Raw genomic sequence first — 16,343 nt, 5'->3', positions numbered from 1 at the left:
TTTCGTGGTTGTTACGTGTATTTTGCGAGGAAACTCTTTCAAGGTATTTACGTGTAGATTACGAGGAACTTGTTTCGAGGTATTTACGAGGAAGTATAGCGACGTCCTTATGTGGAATGTTGACGTGGTCTTTACGACGAAATGCTCTACTTCGTCTTTACGACGAAATATATTCCTCGCTAAGTTACGGCGAATTAGCGAGGAAATATGTGTTACGACAGATGAGTAACGAGCAAACGCGCTTCCTCGCTAATTCGTCGTAAAGCCTCTTTTACGACGAACTAACGAGGAAAACCGTCCTCGTTAAAATTATGTTTTCTTGTAGTGAGTGCTTTACTTGCTTTATACCAGGGACGGGTCTGCGCATTGATCTTATATATAGAATCAAGCGATGCTTCTAAAAGTCACATGCTTAGAAGAGGCATGTTTCTCAACAGATACGTACGTATGAACCGGTGCTCTTTTTATGAATTAATTTAATTCAATTAAATTAAACTCCAACATAGCACAATTACTTTCTTCCCCCACTCTCAAACAAAATCAAATGTTGACTCACGCTATTTTTAAATCCATCTCTATAATAACCATTCTATTAGTTCAACAAGCTTTCTATAGGGCTATACCACAACAAATGCTCAAAACTGCGGTTGTTCTCCAGAGCTATGTTATAGTCAGTTTGGATTCTGCGGTAACACTTCAGGCTATTGTGGTGTAGGTTGTCAACAAGGGCCTAGTTTTGCTCCTCCTGCGAATGGCGTGTCCGTTGCTGAGATTGTTACGCAAGATTTCTTTAATGGAATCATCGGTCAAGCCGTGTCTAGTTGCTCAGGAAATGGATTTTACAGTCGAGTAGCTTTTCTTGAGGCTTTAGAGTCATATTCTCGGTTCGGTCGATGATTCTAGGCGCGAGATCGCTTCCTTCTATGCTCATGTCACGCATGAAACTGGACGTAAGCATAACTCAATGCTTCATTTTATATGTACATTATTATAATATATACATGTAGGCAAGAAAATATTATCCGAAATCCAATAACCGAATAGGAACTAAACCGAAAAACCGAAAAACCGAAATCAAAATCGGACTGATATTTAAAATATCTGAACGATTTCTTTAAACCTTAAAATCAAATCCGAACCGAAAACAAATAGATAACCGAATGAATACTCGAATACCTGAAATACTTACTGTATGTCTAAGAAATTGACTTATGAATAAAAATACTTACCATATATCTAAAAATTTGATTTATGAATAAAAATTATTCAAAAAACCAAAAGTACCCAAATACATCTTTTTTTCAAGGTTTATTTTAGGTTTTTGGTTTTTGTTAGTTTTTGGTTTTTATTGGTTTTCGGGTTTAAATCCAAACCAAATCCAGATTATATGTGTTGGTTATGTTTCAGATTTTATGAAAAAAATAGATTACCGATCCAAACCCAACTAGATCTAGAAAGATCCAATAAAAAAATGCTGATTCTTCAACGGGTCCAAAACATTCTAACCTGAATAACTCAAAATCCGAATAACACGAACTGTAAATCCGAATGCCCATCCCTACATGCATGAATATTCTCTAGAGTAATCAATACATATTAATTTATATTATTTTGGACTAGTTTTGAACCTTCTTTGTGTGTTTTACATCATTCATAAATTTTGTTTTAGAGACTAATCCGAATTGATCTACCAGCTAAAACTCTTCTATTACCGATTCAAACATACATTTTCAAATTGGCCTACCAACTAAAACTCTTATATTACCAGCTTAAACATATACTTTGTGGACCGTTTCAGATTTCTGCTACATAAAAGAAATAGATGGACCCTCAAAGGATTACTACAACGAAAACGCAACACAATGTCCATGCAACCCAACCAAAGGCTATTTCGGCCGTGGACCGATCCAGCTCTCATGGAACTCCAACTACAGACCAGCAGGAACCGCTATCAGTTTCGATGGCCTCAATGTTGGGTAAGCTTTGATAGCTTGGAGCTCAAGACATCCTTTAACAAGTCGGTTGAGGATAAGATAAGCTTAGTTATATACCTAGTAGTATTAGGAGTTATCTAAACTAATAGGAAAAGGAGTTATATGTTGTTATATAAGCATATGTCGAGTTGTGGCATAGATATAACGATTAGATAAGTGTTTTATTTTTGAGCATATTTTCTAAAGCATTCAATAAAGAGAGCAAGTTCTTTATATTCATTGTGTATTGTGTGATTTTGAGCTTCTTTAATTGGTATCAGAGCGTTAGGTTGCGATCATGGGAGACGACAACATGACACGCCCAAAGGAATTCACACCACCATCGATCCAATGCCTCATACTGAACACGACGAACTATACGGTATGGAGCATGAGGATGAAAGTTCTATTGAAGATCTATAAGGTTTGGGAAACAAAGATCTATAAGGTTTGGGAAACCATCGAACCTGGTATGGAGGATCCAGACAAGAACAATGTCTCGATCGGATTATTGTTTTAAGCTATCCTGGAGTCTCTTATTTTACAAGTCGGTGAACAAGAAACTTCAAAGGGGATATGAGATGCGATCAAAGCTCGCAGCCTCGGAGCAGATCGTGTCAAGAAAGCACGTCTACAAACCCTCACGACCGAGTTCGTCAGGTTGAAGATGAAGAACTCGAATACTATAGGTACCTTCGCGGGGAAGTTATCAGAGATGCATCCAAGTTGGCGGCTCTCGGAAGGATCACTGAAGAAAGCGTTCTAGTAAATAAGTTTCTAAATAGTCTACCGAGGAGCAAATACATACAGATTACAGCCTCTGTCTAGCAAGTGTTGGACTTAAACACAACTGGTTTTGAAGATATAATCGAAAGACTAAAAGCTTACGAAGAAAGAATCCTTGATGACGATCAAGATACGCAAGGCAAGCTCTTATACTCAGATTCTTATCAACAAAACAATGCAGCTCGAGGGAGAGGCCATGGCAGAGGAGGACGGGGATACAGAGGACGAGGAAGGGGCAGAGGTAATTCACAAGACACAACAAGCAATCAGAATCAAAGTCAAGAAAAGGAGAAGGCCATATCAAATATTGTTTGCTTTCGATGTGATAGACATGGCCACTTTGCATCCGTGTGTCCTAAAAGACTCCAAAAGATAAGAAAACAAAGTAGAAACAGAGGAAGCCGATCCAGCACTCTACATGCACGAGATTTTATTTTTAAATGAAGAAAACTTGGTACCAAAGAAATACGAAATCAAGCAAGGAGAAGAAGATCTTTGGTACTTGAACAACGGAGCCAGCAATCATATGACAGGGAACATGTCGTATTTTTCTGAGCTCAATAGAAACATCAAAGGTAAAGTGAAATTTGGAGATGATTCCTATGTCAACATAGAAGGCAAATGATCAATCATCTTTCAAGGCAAAACCGGAGAGCAAAAGCCAGTTACAAACATATACTACATTCCTAATCTCAAGAGCAACATCCTAAGTCTAGGACAAGCTACAGAAGTGGGATGTGATGTTAGGATTAGGCAAGATTACGTAACCGTACATGAGCCAAGCGGGAGATTACTGGTTAGAGTAAACAGATCACCAAACAGATTATACAAGATCAAGCTGAAAATCGGTAAGCCTATGTGTTTAAACTCAAGACTAGAGGACAAAACATGGAAGTGGCATGCAAGGTTAGGACATGTGAGTTTTAAAACCATTAAGACGATGTCTCAGAAGAGATGGTGCAAGGATTACCAAAGATAGAAGATGAGACGAGACTATGCGAGTCTTGCTTGGTGGGAAACCAAACTCGACAAACCTTCCCAAAGACAGCCACATTCCGAGCAACTAAACCACTGGAACTACTGCATGCTGATCTATGCGGCCCAATCGCTCCACCAACCATCGCAAATAACAGATATATATATTTGTGATAATAGACGAATTCTCAAGATACATGTGGTCAATCTTGATGAAAGAAAAGAGTGATGCTTTCAGTAGATTCTAGGCGTTTAAAGAGCTAGTTGAAAGAGATCTAGACATGAGAATCATGACTCTAAGGACTGGTCGAGGAGGTGAGTTCACATCATCGGAGTCTAATATTTTCTGCGACAATAACGGCATCAAAAGACACCAAATGGCGCCATACACACCACAGCAAAACGGTGTGGTGGAAAGAAGGAATATGACATTGACGGAGATGACAAGAAACACTTTAAAGGCGATGAAAGTACCAAAGTATTTATGGGGCGAGGCAGTTCGACACTCAACTTACATAATTAATCGAGTACCAACGAGAGCCCTTGATAATATAACTCCTTATGAATGCTTGTGACTGAAGAAACCTAAGCTAAATCATCTAAGGGTTTTCGGTTGCTTAGCATACTCTAAGATAGACACGGCAATGCTGAAGAAGTTAGACGATAGGTCCCTACCGCTGGTACACCTCAGAACTGAGCCGGGCTCTAAGGCTTATAGGCTTTATAACCCCTCAACACGGAGAGTTATTGTAAGTCGTGATGTAGTGTTCGATGAGAAGACTAGCTGGAATTGGAGTATTTCTGGTGGAAATACACGTGATCCAGGTATGTTTCAGATGAAGTGGGGAGAGGTTATTGATGCTGGAGAGGGACTAGTTATCAACGATCATGAAGACGTCAATCACGAGATCAACGAACAAAACAATCATGAAGAAGAAGATGACAATACGGTCCAAGAAGATCAACAACCTCAACAACATCAACAACCATTACGACAATCGACTCGTCAAACAAGTAGGCCTCGGTATCTAGACGACTACATTCTACAAGCAGAACTAGAGATCGAAAGACTCCTACTATCCATAAACGATGAACCACGATGTTACAAAGAAGCTAAAGTTTCTTCAAAGTGGAGAGGCGCCTGCGTAGAAGAGATAGATTCAATTAACAAGAACGAGACATGGATACTTGTTGATAAACACCCCGACCCGGAAATCTTAAAAAAAGCCTTGAAAAATTCTAAGTACAAATTCAGAAAATTTTCCAAGAATAAACTCAAACAAAACTTCAACTTTATTAATAAATCCGAGAAAATAATGTAGAGTAATAGTATATGATTCATAAAACACCCAATAGAAATTCCAAGTTTATAAGAAAATAAAACCCGCCCCGATGGTCTTCATTGTCCCGCGCTCCGGTCCAATCAACTACTCGTCACCTGCATCACAAAAGGTGGCATGAGCATACAAAAGTTCTCAGTAAGGACGCTCAATACCGCCTACTATAGCCCAATAAGCAATACTAAATCAAACTAACACCCTAGCATCCGGTTCTATCATTCCCTTATGTAACTAGTTAAATCCTTTTCATTTCTTAACATTTCTTAACCTTTCGACCCGAATTCCCATAATCCTGCGGCCGAAGCCAAACCTGCGGCCGTAGCCAACCTGTGACCCGTCGGTCATTTACCTTTCCTTAATCCTTTTTCCTTAACCTTTTTCCTTAACCTTTTCCTTACATTAACTGAATTCATTTATTATTTCCTTAAACGCATTATAACTTCCTGACCTAGGTTCTCAAGATCAAACATTCATTTCTCACATAAACATCCTAACATAACTCAATAATCCAACCCACAAATCAATAACATGCATTTCTCAAGAACACGATAAACAAACTTTCCTTAAACAATTCCTATCATACATTTCTTAAGAACACGATGTATAAACTTTCCATAAACAATTCATATCATACATTTCCCTATGAACACGATGAACGAAATTTCCATAAACAATGCTATCCAAGCATAAACACAATCATATCGAATCAAAACAGGACAAATAGTTCTTATTGGACTATCACGAATCACGTCCTCACCTTAGCTTAATCTCTAGGATTCGAAGACTCTGAACTTCCTAGCGTTTCTGACGAAGAACTCGTTTGATCCCTCTTCTCAAACTTCTCTCTCTACCAACTCGTTCTTGCTCTGGCTTCTCTCTAAATATGTTTTTCTTGGTTGTTTCTTAGAAATGAGAGTTCAAGGAGTCCTTTTATAGGATTTCCCAAGCTTTCTCACCAAGCCGGGCACTTAATGTCAGTTTCCTTATTTGGCTTGGTCAAAGATCACCATCAATGGCTTGACTTGATATCTTTGATTCTTTCCTTAGCTGACTCCCGCAGATCCGACCTTCCTTTTGTATTATCCCGCAATGATGGCTAGTCAAACTTTCCTTACTTGGAACCCGCATTGCCCAACAGCCGAACATTCCTTAATTGGTCTTGATCTCGCTTCATGTATGTTCTGATCGTTCCATGATCAGTTTATCATCGCTCCGCCAGTTCCAAATTTATTCCATGAGCTCACTTAAGATCTGACACTTAGTTAAAATACATCTTCATACCCAATCTTCACGATTACAAGTGTATCCACACTTAGAAAAATTCTCTCCTTGTAGACAAAAACCTCTCACGATTTATTTCTTTCAAATTTAAAAATACTCTGGGAACGGGTCGTTACAGTTCCCATCATGATCGATAGCAAGTTGGTTATAGAGCTCACCAAGAACCATGTATTTCATGGCAAGAGCAAGCACATCCACAAGCACGAGAGTGTATTGAAAGAGAGCTCGTCGACGTCGTGCATATACCGGGAACATCACAGAAAGCTGACATCCTCACAAAAGCTTTGGCAAAGATTAAGTTCGTTGAGATGAGAGACTTGATAGGAGTTCAAGACTTGTCCAAGGATGATTCAAAGCTCAAGAGGGAGATTGTTGGGTAAGCTTTGATAGCTTGGAGCTCAAGACATCCTTTAAAAGGTTGGTTAAGGATAAGACAAGCTAGTTATATACCTAGTAGTATTAGGAGTTATCTAAACTAATAGGAAAAGGAAATCTATGTTGTTATATAAGCATATGTCGAGTTGTGACATAGATATAACGATTAGAGAAGTTTTTTAGTTTTGAGCATATTTTCTAAAGCATTCAATAAAGAGAGCAAGTTCTTTATATTCATTGTGTGTGATTTCGAGCTTCTTTACTCAACGCACCAGAAACAGTAGCCAACGATCCAGTCATCTCCTTCAAAACCGTACTGGACCAACAGAGTCCAACCTGTTCTTCCTCAAGGCTTTGGTGCAACAATTTGGAGTGCGACGGAGCCAACGGAGCAACCGTCAAAGGCAGGGTTCGTTGCTATACAGAGTATTGTCGTCGGTTAGATGTTGTTGACCCCGGTAACAACCTCACATGCTAACACAATACATCATCTAGTACTACTATAGAGTCACAATGTGTAACGTCTCCATTAATGTAACGTTCAAACAGAGCAAACCTTCTAGTACATTAGGATCCTATCAACATGTTTCATTACAACTTTTTAGAAAGACATGGAAACGCCTTGTTGTACTAACTGACGACAATAATCTGTGTAGTAACGAACCCTAGCTTCAACGGTAGCTCTGTTGGCTCCACCATCACACAACCTCACATGCTAACACAATACACCATCTAGTAAAGATAAAGAGTGACAATGTGTAACGTCCCCACATTAATCTAACGTTTGAAACAGAGCAAACTCTCTAGTACATATTTTAGATCCTACTTTTTAGAAAGACATGGAAAGACTTTGTTGTGATCAACACCATGGTAATGAAGAAAGCCTCTGAAGACATGACCATGTATGGTTACAGTCGCTTGATAACCGATCTCTGATTGTTCTTCGTTGCTTATCGCTGTTACCCTCGTCCGTTTGAAAACGGCCGGGGCTTCGATCTTTCCCGGTAACCCTTCTTTGAAGCTTCTCTCTACAAACAATGTTTTCATCAACAGATAAAAAAAGGTTTTTTTCTTTTTCTTTAAATTTTCATTTCTTTTTTTTAATTTAAATTTTCATTATTTTTTCATTACCTTGACGGCGAGAAGTGGTTGTCGGAACGATCAGGACGCTGGGTTTGTCGGAAGAATCGATTTTGAGCTTTTTATTTCTGTTCCTGTCGGAAGAGGAAGAAGGAGAGCGATGATGATGAGAAGGGATCCACGTGCTCTTCACGTGAGTAGCACATTTGTATCCTCTGCTTTTGCAGCAAGTTCTACACCTTTCGAACAAACACTCTTTCTTCGCTCTGTTTCCACAGTCTCTGCACACTTTCTCTTCAACATTACTGTTCCTTGCCTTGTTGTTGTTGTTATCTTCCACCGAGGGGTGAGTAATCTGAGACGGTGGTGGTAAGAGGATGATGTTTCTTAGGCCTAGCATATAGTCTGGAGTGCTGATTCCAACGGCGGCAGAGGAGGAGGAGGAGTGGTCAGGGATGGTGGAGGGTGATGGTTGATGCGGTGGCCATGAGAGGAGAGAGGGTGGATTTGCCACTGTGGAAGTAATTATAAGCGCGTGGAGGCGCTATAGACGTAGGTAGAAGCTTTTAGCTATGGAGTATAGTGAGTCTAGTGAGAGGGAAGCAACAAGATGAGTGAAAAAGAAAGGAAAAGATCTTTTCTTTGGTTTTTGACAAGAGTTTTGTGGGTCACATGTGGTTAAAGAGTCTCTGCAAGAAAATGAAATTATTATATTATTTTTCAAAGTGGGTGAGGGGACCCTTTTATTGGGAAAGCACCCATCTTAAAGTGACTTTTCCCCCACATTAATATCCCACTTTGTGTGTCCTATGTGCTTAGGCTTCAGATAGAACACCAAGTTGGATCTAATGACTTGAGTATCTCTGTTTGGTATGTAACATTAACGTTGGAAAACTTATTGTCGAGAACAAACATCACAGAGAAGTTATGATTCACTCACACTCTCAAGTCTAGTTGTATAAGCAAGAAGAGATTCTAGCAGGGAAGCTGATCCTTGTACATGTCCAAGACCGAAGCCGCTGCAGTAATGGGACACAACCTGATAGAGAATGAGTATGGTTCTGGTGGAATCAGATACTTATCATGAACACAAGGGGTCCAGCTATCATCTCCCCCAATCCCCATGTGTTTATGGTCCAGATGCACCTGCACAATAAGACACCAAACAAAAAACAAACAATCAAGGCTAGTTGGTACTCAAGTGCTCCATAAAGTAATCTCATTAAAAGTACTGATGATTTTAGACTACTACCTCGATGCTTTGTCCTTTGACAAGATCCTCTTCATGCGTTGCACGATCAAGCTCGCCTGTTGTGTAATAACTAGCATTCATCTGCAATGGAGAAGAGCTACCATATGTTGAAGCATATATTCCTACACCCTCCTTGTTTGTGAATGTCACCCACCTAACATCTGTTCTACCCCCACATTCTCCTGGAACAATATAAGGGACATGCATATCCGCAACGCTCTGTTCATATATCCCCACATGGGCTGCTGATTTTCGGTCTGGGTAACACTCAAACGGACCTCTTCCATACCATTCCACACGGTCCAGTGTTTTCTCTATGTGAAACTCTATACCAACCCGTGGTAGCGGTGGAAGATCAGAGTTTGGTACTACATACCAATTGGTGATGATATCTCCAGAACCATAGATCAGATATGTCACATTGACTTTGAACAATGCATCTGATTTGGATGACTCAGAAGCTGAAGAACCAAGGTAGATGAACTCTATCTCCACGGATTTATCAGTAGTGCTCTTTACTGAACAGCTTTCAACAATGAACTCAACATTGTCTAATTGTGCTGCTTTCCACCTTGAAAAGTAACTAGAGTCACCTCCACCTTTATCATTGTCTGTTGGTGCTCGCCAGAAGCATGGCAGTATAGCTTCATTCACAAGTAAAACTCCTTGCACCTGTCATTTTAAAATATCTTCAAAACCAAAACATCTATAAAAACGCCAACCAAGAAAAAATCTCCAACACTGAATAGATTAATTATTTAGCTAGTTAGGTTTCTTTTTATCTTGTAGTTCACTCTGTGCTACGAAGGTTCTTATTAAACCCCACATACCTTACATAAATCAGCAAATTGGTTATATCAAACTATAAAATAGAAAACATTTTTACCTTCCAGCCTTCAATGGCTCCTTTTTGGACATTTATCATTAGCTCCCATGAATCTTGCTGACTGATCTTAATGAAATCTCCAACAGTTTCACAAGTGATGATAGGGTCTGTCTTTTTTATCGCCTACAAGATGAGGTAACTCAACAATTGTCACAACTTCATATCTTCCAACAGAATGAAGGTAGATTTTTCCAAAAGAAAGATGACAGGGGAATTACCTGTGGTATTATCTCTCTCTTTGACGGTAAAGGAATCTGCGTTGAAGACAAGATATGACCAGCTTCAAGTGAACGGGTAGGATTTGATAGCTTGGCAGTTATTGTCAGAAACAATTCTCCAGCCTTTGAGTCATTCCAGACAGAAAACCATGGACCTGACTTCCACTCCATATCAAAGCTATTCTGTGGCTTTATCACAGGAATAGAAAGAGTCCCAGATCCAAGTTCAAGTCCATCTCCATGAATTTTCCAGCTAAACTCCAACTCTTCTGTTGTATTGAAAAAGTAAGCGTTTGCTACCTGCAAAGATAAAGTCTGAGCTGCATATTTAGAATAAACACCAAAGCTAAGCCAACTGAATTGAAGTATATTATGTTGTACCCTTATTGTGCCATCCGTCAATGAAACCTTGATTGGTTGATAACAATGCTTGACCTCTTAAGCAACACAAAGACATGACAGAAGAAAATTAATACCATATGAGAAGTGTAACATGGTCAAGTATTAGGAAAACGGAAACAGATGTGATACGCTTTAGATTTATGTTCCTTTATTGAACAAATAATTTATATTCTTGATCTTGGAAAATATTTAGGATTTCCATTTCTTAACTATTTCCTCAGTGCTTTGCCTTAACGAGAGATCTCGTTTGTAAGAACCATCCACGCTTGAGAGGGCATTGGATGAATGTCAGTCCTCTCTTCAACCAGAGAAAGCTTCTAAGCGTTGTTTTAGGCTTTGCCAAGGGAGACCTAACTAACATCTTCGTATTATAATTCTTATTTGTTTCCATTTCAATAAATAAGAGCTTTTGGATTCCCTTGTGATTCTTAGCCTTAACAACTGGTCCACGGATGAATGCCTAAAGACATGACTACTACTCAAACAGAGAGATGGTTGGATGCTTTAGAGAAAGATCAACAGATTCTGGGTGAAAAGTTGAATGGTATTCAAGCTGGTATGAAGGATGTTTTGGATCAAATTTTGAGGCTAACAGAAATGGTTGCTGCAATTCAAGTGAGCACGATGTCTGAAGTATCTCAAGAAACGTCTACAGATTTTTTGTGTGATCCATATAAGAAAAAACAATGTATCATAAAGACGGTTGACGGAATTAAGGATCAAGCAACAGAGGTTTCCGACATTACAGAGGGAGAAGTTGTCATATTCAAGCTCCAACCTCAAGTTTCTGTGGAACAACAGCACAAACTTGTTTCTGGAAACCAACAAGTTTTGACTGATATTCCACCTCATTTGGATTTCGATGAAGATGAGGATGATTTCATTGTTTTGGAAGGGCGTGCTTTGGAATGAACTTTTGGTTAATTTGGTCACCTTTTCCCGAGTCCAGCCTTGAAGACAAGGCTGTTTTTCAAGCGGTGGGTTTAGTTTTATGTCCCTTACATTTTCTATATCTTATTAGTTTCTTTTACTAGAGTGTTGTTTTGCTTTTACGTTTTAGTATAAGCAAGGATGATATCAGTTATGAGATTCATCCAAGCTTAGAGACTCTGGATGGATATTGGCAAAGCTTTTAAAGCTTTGTTATAGGCTCTGCCAGAGGAAATGTTTCTAACAATTTAGGATTTATAGTTCATTTGTTTCAATATCATCAATTTCTAACCAAGGGAAAAGCCTTTGGTTTTCATTTGTGATTCCTAACTCTATCAAGAAGTTACCATGGAGTGCTGGATGAGGCGTTCGGTCAGGCCACATAAGCCCATTCAGACAGAAATTCAAATCATTAGGCTGGTCACCAAAGTCACCTCCATAAGCCCAACGCTTAATGCCATCTGACCCCAGCTTCAATAGACCCTGAATGCCAAAATACTATTGGTCAAACACAAATTAACAAAGAAAAGTGTATTTTTCTAATACTTTTCCATGGCTTTGGCTGCCCATATACGCTACTGCAGTGGCCTACTACCTATAGAATCTTACCAAAGATATATTTATGTTACATGAAAACCAATTTTGAGATTATAAATAGAAGAGATAACAGGTTTTAAGTAATTTGTACTGAAGTTCAAGATATGAACCTGGTCAACCCAGTCCCATATGAAGCCTCCTTGCAGGCCAAAGGTGTTGTCAATTGCCTCCCAGTACTCGTCTATATTCCCGTTGCTGTTACCCATAGCATGTGAATACCTGCATTTTTGTGGAGAAGAAAATCTCTTAAGTAGACATCATGAAATCTAAACAGTGATGAAATACACTGTCACCATATAATGATGCATTTCAAGGAAAATGAAGGGAAGTCTGAAGAAACTGATATGACATACTCGCATAATATCAACGGACGTGATTCATTTTTATCAAGTGCAATTTTGACAATGTCCCAAACCCGCATGTACATAGGACAGACTATATCAGTAGACTCTGTTCTGGAACCACCACCTTCATAGTGTACCAACCGTGAGGGGTCCTTTCCCCTAATCCAACCTGTTCCGCAATTTTAAACAACAATAGTTGTAAGATAAAATGGATGGAATTGGGAATTCACATCAGAAATGTAAGCAATAAGAATTGAAGAATATCTGAAGATTTCAAAATGTTATTCACATAATTTCTATAAAACCAAAAAAATCAACTCACGGAAAAGAAGATAGTGAAGATATTAATACTTTTCTCTCTCCAAACCAAAGATAACGCACATAGAAAGAGAGAACACACACAAGCTCTCTTAGAAAGGAAGATATAGATAGTGTTCATTCTAATAGCACAATTTTGAGTTGAACTGCTTACCTGCCATGGCAGAATGATTAGGCCCATAGCCTGCTTCATTTCCAAGTGACCAAGAAATTATGCACGCATGGTTTTTGTCTCTCTCAACCATCCCAACTACTCGATCCAACATAGCAGCTGCCCAGCTTGGCTCTTTTGCAGGGTGCTTTAGATGCCCAGAAAGATCAAAACCATGTGTCTCTATATTGGCTTCATTGATCATGTACATGCCGAACAAATCACATAATTCATACCAGCGGGGATGTTGAGGATAATGACTGTTTCGCACAGCATTGATGTTATATTCTTTCATCGTGATTAAATCCTGGGAACAGTATCAGGTATAAATCAAATGAGTGAAATAGTATACAAGTTAAACATGGTAGCATTTTAATAAATCATGGAAGGGAAAAAGCAAAGCTAGATAAGAGAAGTAAAACCAGGGAAAAAGCAAAGCTAGATAAGAGAAGTAAAACCATGTTACCTTGACCATGCAGGACTCTATATTCGTCTTCCCAACACGTGGGTGGTGCTCATGCCTGTTTACACCTTTAATCATGACTGGATGTCCATTAACAAGAAGCTGTTTGAAGGCCTTTGATACTTGGCGAACGCCAACAATGCTTGACTCGGAATCAAGGAGTTTCCCAGCTTTATCTTTCAGGGTTACAACGAGGATGTAAACATTTGGCTGTGCACAAAAAATAAATCAAACAAGAACATATGAGTTAGTAAATACGGTTTCAGTACATAAACTATGTAACTTACATTAGGACACAATACTTCACTTCCACATGTCAATTAAAAATTTCCCATCACATTTATGTAAACATCACTTCAAGTTGCACGATATCAAGATAAAAGTACTAGAAAAAGATATGGTATAACAACCTTAACAATTTTAAGCAAAGAACCTGACACTGGAATAGGAAAAATATCCAGGCCACAGCAGATATACAGTACTAACCTGATACATTTCATTAAGGTTTCTCATTTTACTGTCTCTAACTAATACTGTAACTTTTAATAGTACTCTACTGCATGTCTGAGACGCAAAGCTAAAAAAAACTAGGAGGCTGAAACAGAAAGTCAATAGCAGTAGCCAACGAGCTGCTTACTTGTTCTGCTGACCAGAGATTTGGAGAATCCAGTTTTCCCTCAAGCAAATAACCATGAAATCCAAGAACTGGGCTTGGAGAAAGATTAAGCTTCAAATTAGCCACCTTGGGAGAAAGTTCATCACTAAATCCTCCAGATTTGTACCAGCTTGTAGTATCAAATACGGCAGCCTCTATGATGAAATTAGAAAGAAGAAGATCCTTTGAGGACTCCAGCATATTGTCTATCTTAACTTCAACCTGAAAATTCATAAACAATGGAATTTAAGCATAACAAAGTGCATAGTTTTTTACTTGATTAATACCAAAATGGAAGCCTACCAAAATACACAGCAAGCAAAGAGATAAGTGAAAAATGAAAAAAAAAAAACATTTCTAGCCAGATTTGCATGCAGCACATGAAGTGGATTGCATCACAAGAAGCAACTTTTTGGATAGGCTACCTGGATGTCAGCGTATGAAAAGTCATCTGCCAGTTTGGACTTAAAAAAGTAGTCAGCAATGAAGACCTGCATAAATAGAAGTTAACCAATTATGCATCAATGCTCGTATATGGTGGAGACAATGAATCAGTTTGATATGCAGTTTGGTTAACGAGACAAGAGTAAAAAAACCTTTGGCTTTGCTAGCAAAAGCACATCTCGATGAAGACCAGACAACCACCAATGATCTTGGTCTTCAAGGTATGAACCATCACTCCATCTAAAGACTTGGACAGCAAGAACATTCTGTTTCCCGGAGTCCCATGGATAGCAGTAGTCGGATATTTCAAATTCAGCTGGTAATCTGCTGTCTTGACTGGTTTAAGAGAAAAAAAATAAAACATTTTGTTAGTGTGTTATGAACTTTGCTGCCAAAAAGAGCACACAACTGAATTAGATAATTTTCTATGTTATATGCTACAATTTTGTGATTCGGTAACCACAACAAAGGTACTACAGAGCATAGAACACTAGATTCTCAGTGAATTCAGTCTCATACTAAGCAATTTAGACTCAGTCTGCGCTTAAAAAACAGACTGGGGACATGTCACACCTGTAGCCAACAGGGTTGCCATTTACCCAAGCAAAAAATGCGGAGTCCACAGCTTCAAAGTGAAGAAGTATTCTTCTGTCTGCCAGAAAGACAAAACTTTTTTACTCAGACAAACAAATGAAAAATGAGAAAGGAAAGATCATAAAAAAAATATATAAACATAAAATTTTATTTTCCTATGGTTAGATATATTCACATACCCTTCCACTCTTTGGGAATCTGGAAGTAGGTCCTGTAGCAACCAGTGGGGTTATCTTCAGGAACACGAGGAGGATCATTCGGGAAAGGGTACACAATATTCGTATAGATAGGCCGATCAAAGCCATGACACTGCCAATTGGAAGGAACTGTAAAACCAAGGAAGCAGTTCAAAACACGCTAGAGACAAGAAGATAATTAACAACAGAAGAACCAACTCTCAGGTTTTGTGTACTGACCTGGTAAAGCTTTCCAATCTGAATCAGGAAACGCAGCATCATAGAACTTCTCTGGAACATTTGCAGGACTAGGAGCCAAGAAAAACTTCCAGTAACCAGATAAAGACTTGACAAAGGGTAACCCGTCGACCCAAAAAGCAGCACTGTCAAGAGAAGCTTGAACAGCATCGTCGTTCCAAACAGCAGATTTTGATACAGTGAGATCCACGTTGTTTCTCTGGTACCAGTACCTCAAAGATCCTATTTACACATCATATAAAAATTGCCATTATACTCTCCACTGAGTTAGTACTTAACTTTCCTTCAAAACCACAACTCAAAAAGATCCTATACACAAACATAACTCTAAACGAACATGTGTTAGAGATTAATTGAAGCAATACAGTAACTAAGGGTCCTAACTTTAACTACACAGTAACTAAAGGTCCTAACTTTAGCTATCATCAGGCACATTCAAACGAGTAGGAAGATAAAAATCGATTCTTTGAGCAATTGAGATTCTTTTTTGGAAGGAAAGGATGAGACTTTCAGGGCTTAGGGTGATTAGTTTACCTTCGACGGAATCATGGCAACGCAAGGTGACATGAGGGTCTCTCTTACGCCACTTGAAAAGGGTCTGATCCTCCCAAGCTCTGTACCCATTCTCCGAGGGGAGAATCATTTTTGTCGTGAGAGAACCCATGAAGACGACGACGCTTTACCTACTCGATGTGGAAGCAGAGGAGAAGGAATGATTTTTCGTGGTGAGATCGATCGCCAAGGAAGGAAGGATCAAAGTTGATCCATTTGTTGACGATGATGGTGGAATATCCTTATGTCACAAAACGACAAATGTTAAACACTTGATGTCGTGTACGCATATA

The 16,343-nt window shown here is 38.9% G+C and overlaps 2 protein-coding genes and 1 pseudogene across 3 annotated transcripts; 1 reads left to right on the top strand and 2 right to left on the bottom strand.

The window, feature by feature from the left end:
• The first annotated feature begins 544 nt into the window (after positions 1 to 544).
• Positions 545 to 7,465, top strand: LOC106341833 (annotated as a pseudogene).
• Positions 7,279 to 8,471, bottom strand: LOC106341834 (protein SHI RELATED SEQUENCE 6-like). Its single transcript, XM_013780559.1, has 2 exons — positions 7,862 to 8,471; positions 7,279 to 7,758 (listed from the first exon to the last, which is right to left on the bottom strand). The coding sequence occupies exons 1-2, from the start codon at positions 8,208 to 8,210 to the stop codon at positions 7,553 to 7,555; spliced, it is 555 nt and encodes a 184-aa protein (XP_013636013.1). The 5' UTR covers positions 8,211 to 8,471; the 3' UTR covers positions 7,279 to 7,552.
• Positions 8,472 to 8,635: 164 nt separating this feature from the next.
• On the bottom strand, positions 8,636 to 16,336 carry LOC106341831 (beta-galactosidase). 2 transcript variants are annotated; one of them, XM_013780557.1, is made up of 17 exons: positions 16,033 to 16,336; positions 15,481 to 15,720; positions 15,244 to 15,390; positions 15,044 to 15,122; positions 14,623 to 14,806; positions 14,452 to 14,517; positions 14,009 to 14,248; positions 13,375 to 13,581; positions 12,912 to 13,215; positions 12,449 to 12,608; positions 12,206 to 12,314; positions 11,846 to 11,981; positions 10,548 to 10,603; positions 10,167 to 10,481; positions 9,949 to 10,071; positions 9,063 to 9,734; positions 8,636 to 8,956 (listed from the first exon to the last, which is right to left on the bottom strand). In XM_013780557.1, exons 1-17 carry the CDS (start codon positions 16,160 to 16,162, stop codon positions 8,786 to 8,788), a joined length of 3,339 nt encoding a protein of 1,112 aa, XP_013636011.1. In that variant the 5' UTR covers positions 16,163 to 16,336; the 3' UTR covers positions 8,636 to 8,785. The 2 variants fall into 2 exon arrangements, with proteins under 2 accessions (XP_013636011.1, XP_013636012.1); XM_013780558.1 differs by having other exon boundaries at positions 10,167 to 10,466.
• Between the last annotated feature and the right edge of the window lie 7 nt (positions 16,337 to 16,343).

This window comes from Brassica oleracea, chromosome C4 (genome assembly GCF_000695525.1).
Source record: "Brassica oleracea var. oleracea cultivar TO1000 chromosome C4, BOL, whole genome shotgun sequence".
Lineage (NCBI taxonomy): Eukaryota > Viridiplantae > Streptophyta > Magnoliopsida > Brassicales > Brassicaceae > Brassica > Brassica oleracea.
This window is presented reverse-complemented; position numbering and strand designations above follow the sequence as displayed.

What these genes read in the sequence shown, in the direction of transcription:
- LOC106341831 (XM_013780557.1), bottom strand. Translation starts at nt 16,162, where the DNA reads ATGGGTTCTCTCACGACAAAAATGATTCTCCCCTCGGAGAATGGGTAC. An exon ending in GCCTCATCCAGCACTCCATG is followed by an intron (nt 10,604 to 11,845) that starts GTAACTTCTTGA and finishes GTGTTGCTTAAG; the next exon opens with AGGTCAAGCATTGTTATCAA. An exon ending in TGACGGATGGCACAATAAGG is followed by an intron (nt 10,482 to 10,547) that starts GTACAACATAAT and finishes TATGCAGCTCAG; the next exon opens with ACTTTATCTTTGCAGGTAGC.
- LOC106341834 (XM_013780559.1), bottom strand. Translation starts at nt 8,210, where the DNA reads ATGCTAGGCCTAAGAAACATCATCCTCTTACCACCACCGTCTCAGATT. An exon ending in AACCACTTCTCGCCGTCAAG is followed by an intron (nt 7,759 to 7,861) that starts GTAATGAAAAAA and finishes CATTGTTTGTAG; the next exon opens with AGAGAAGCTTCAAAGAAGGG.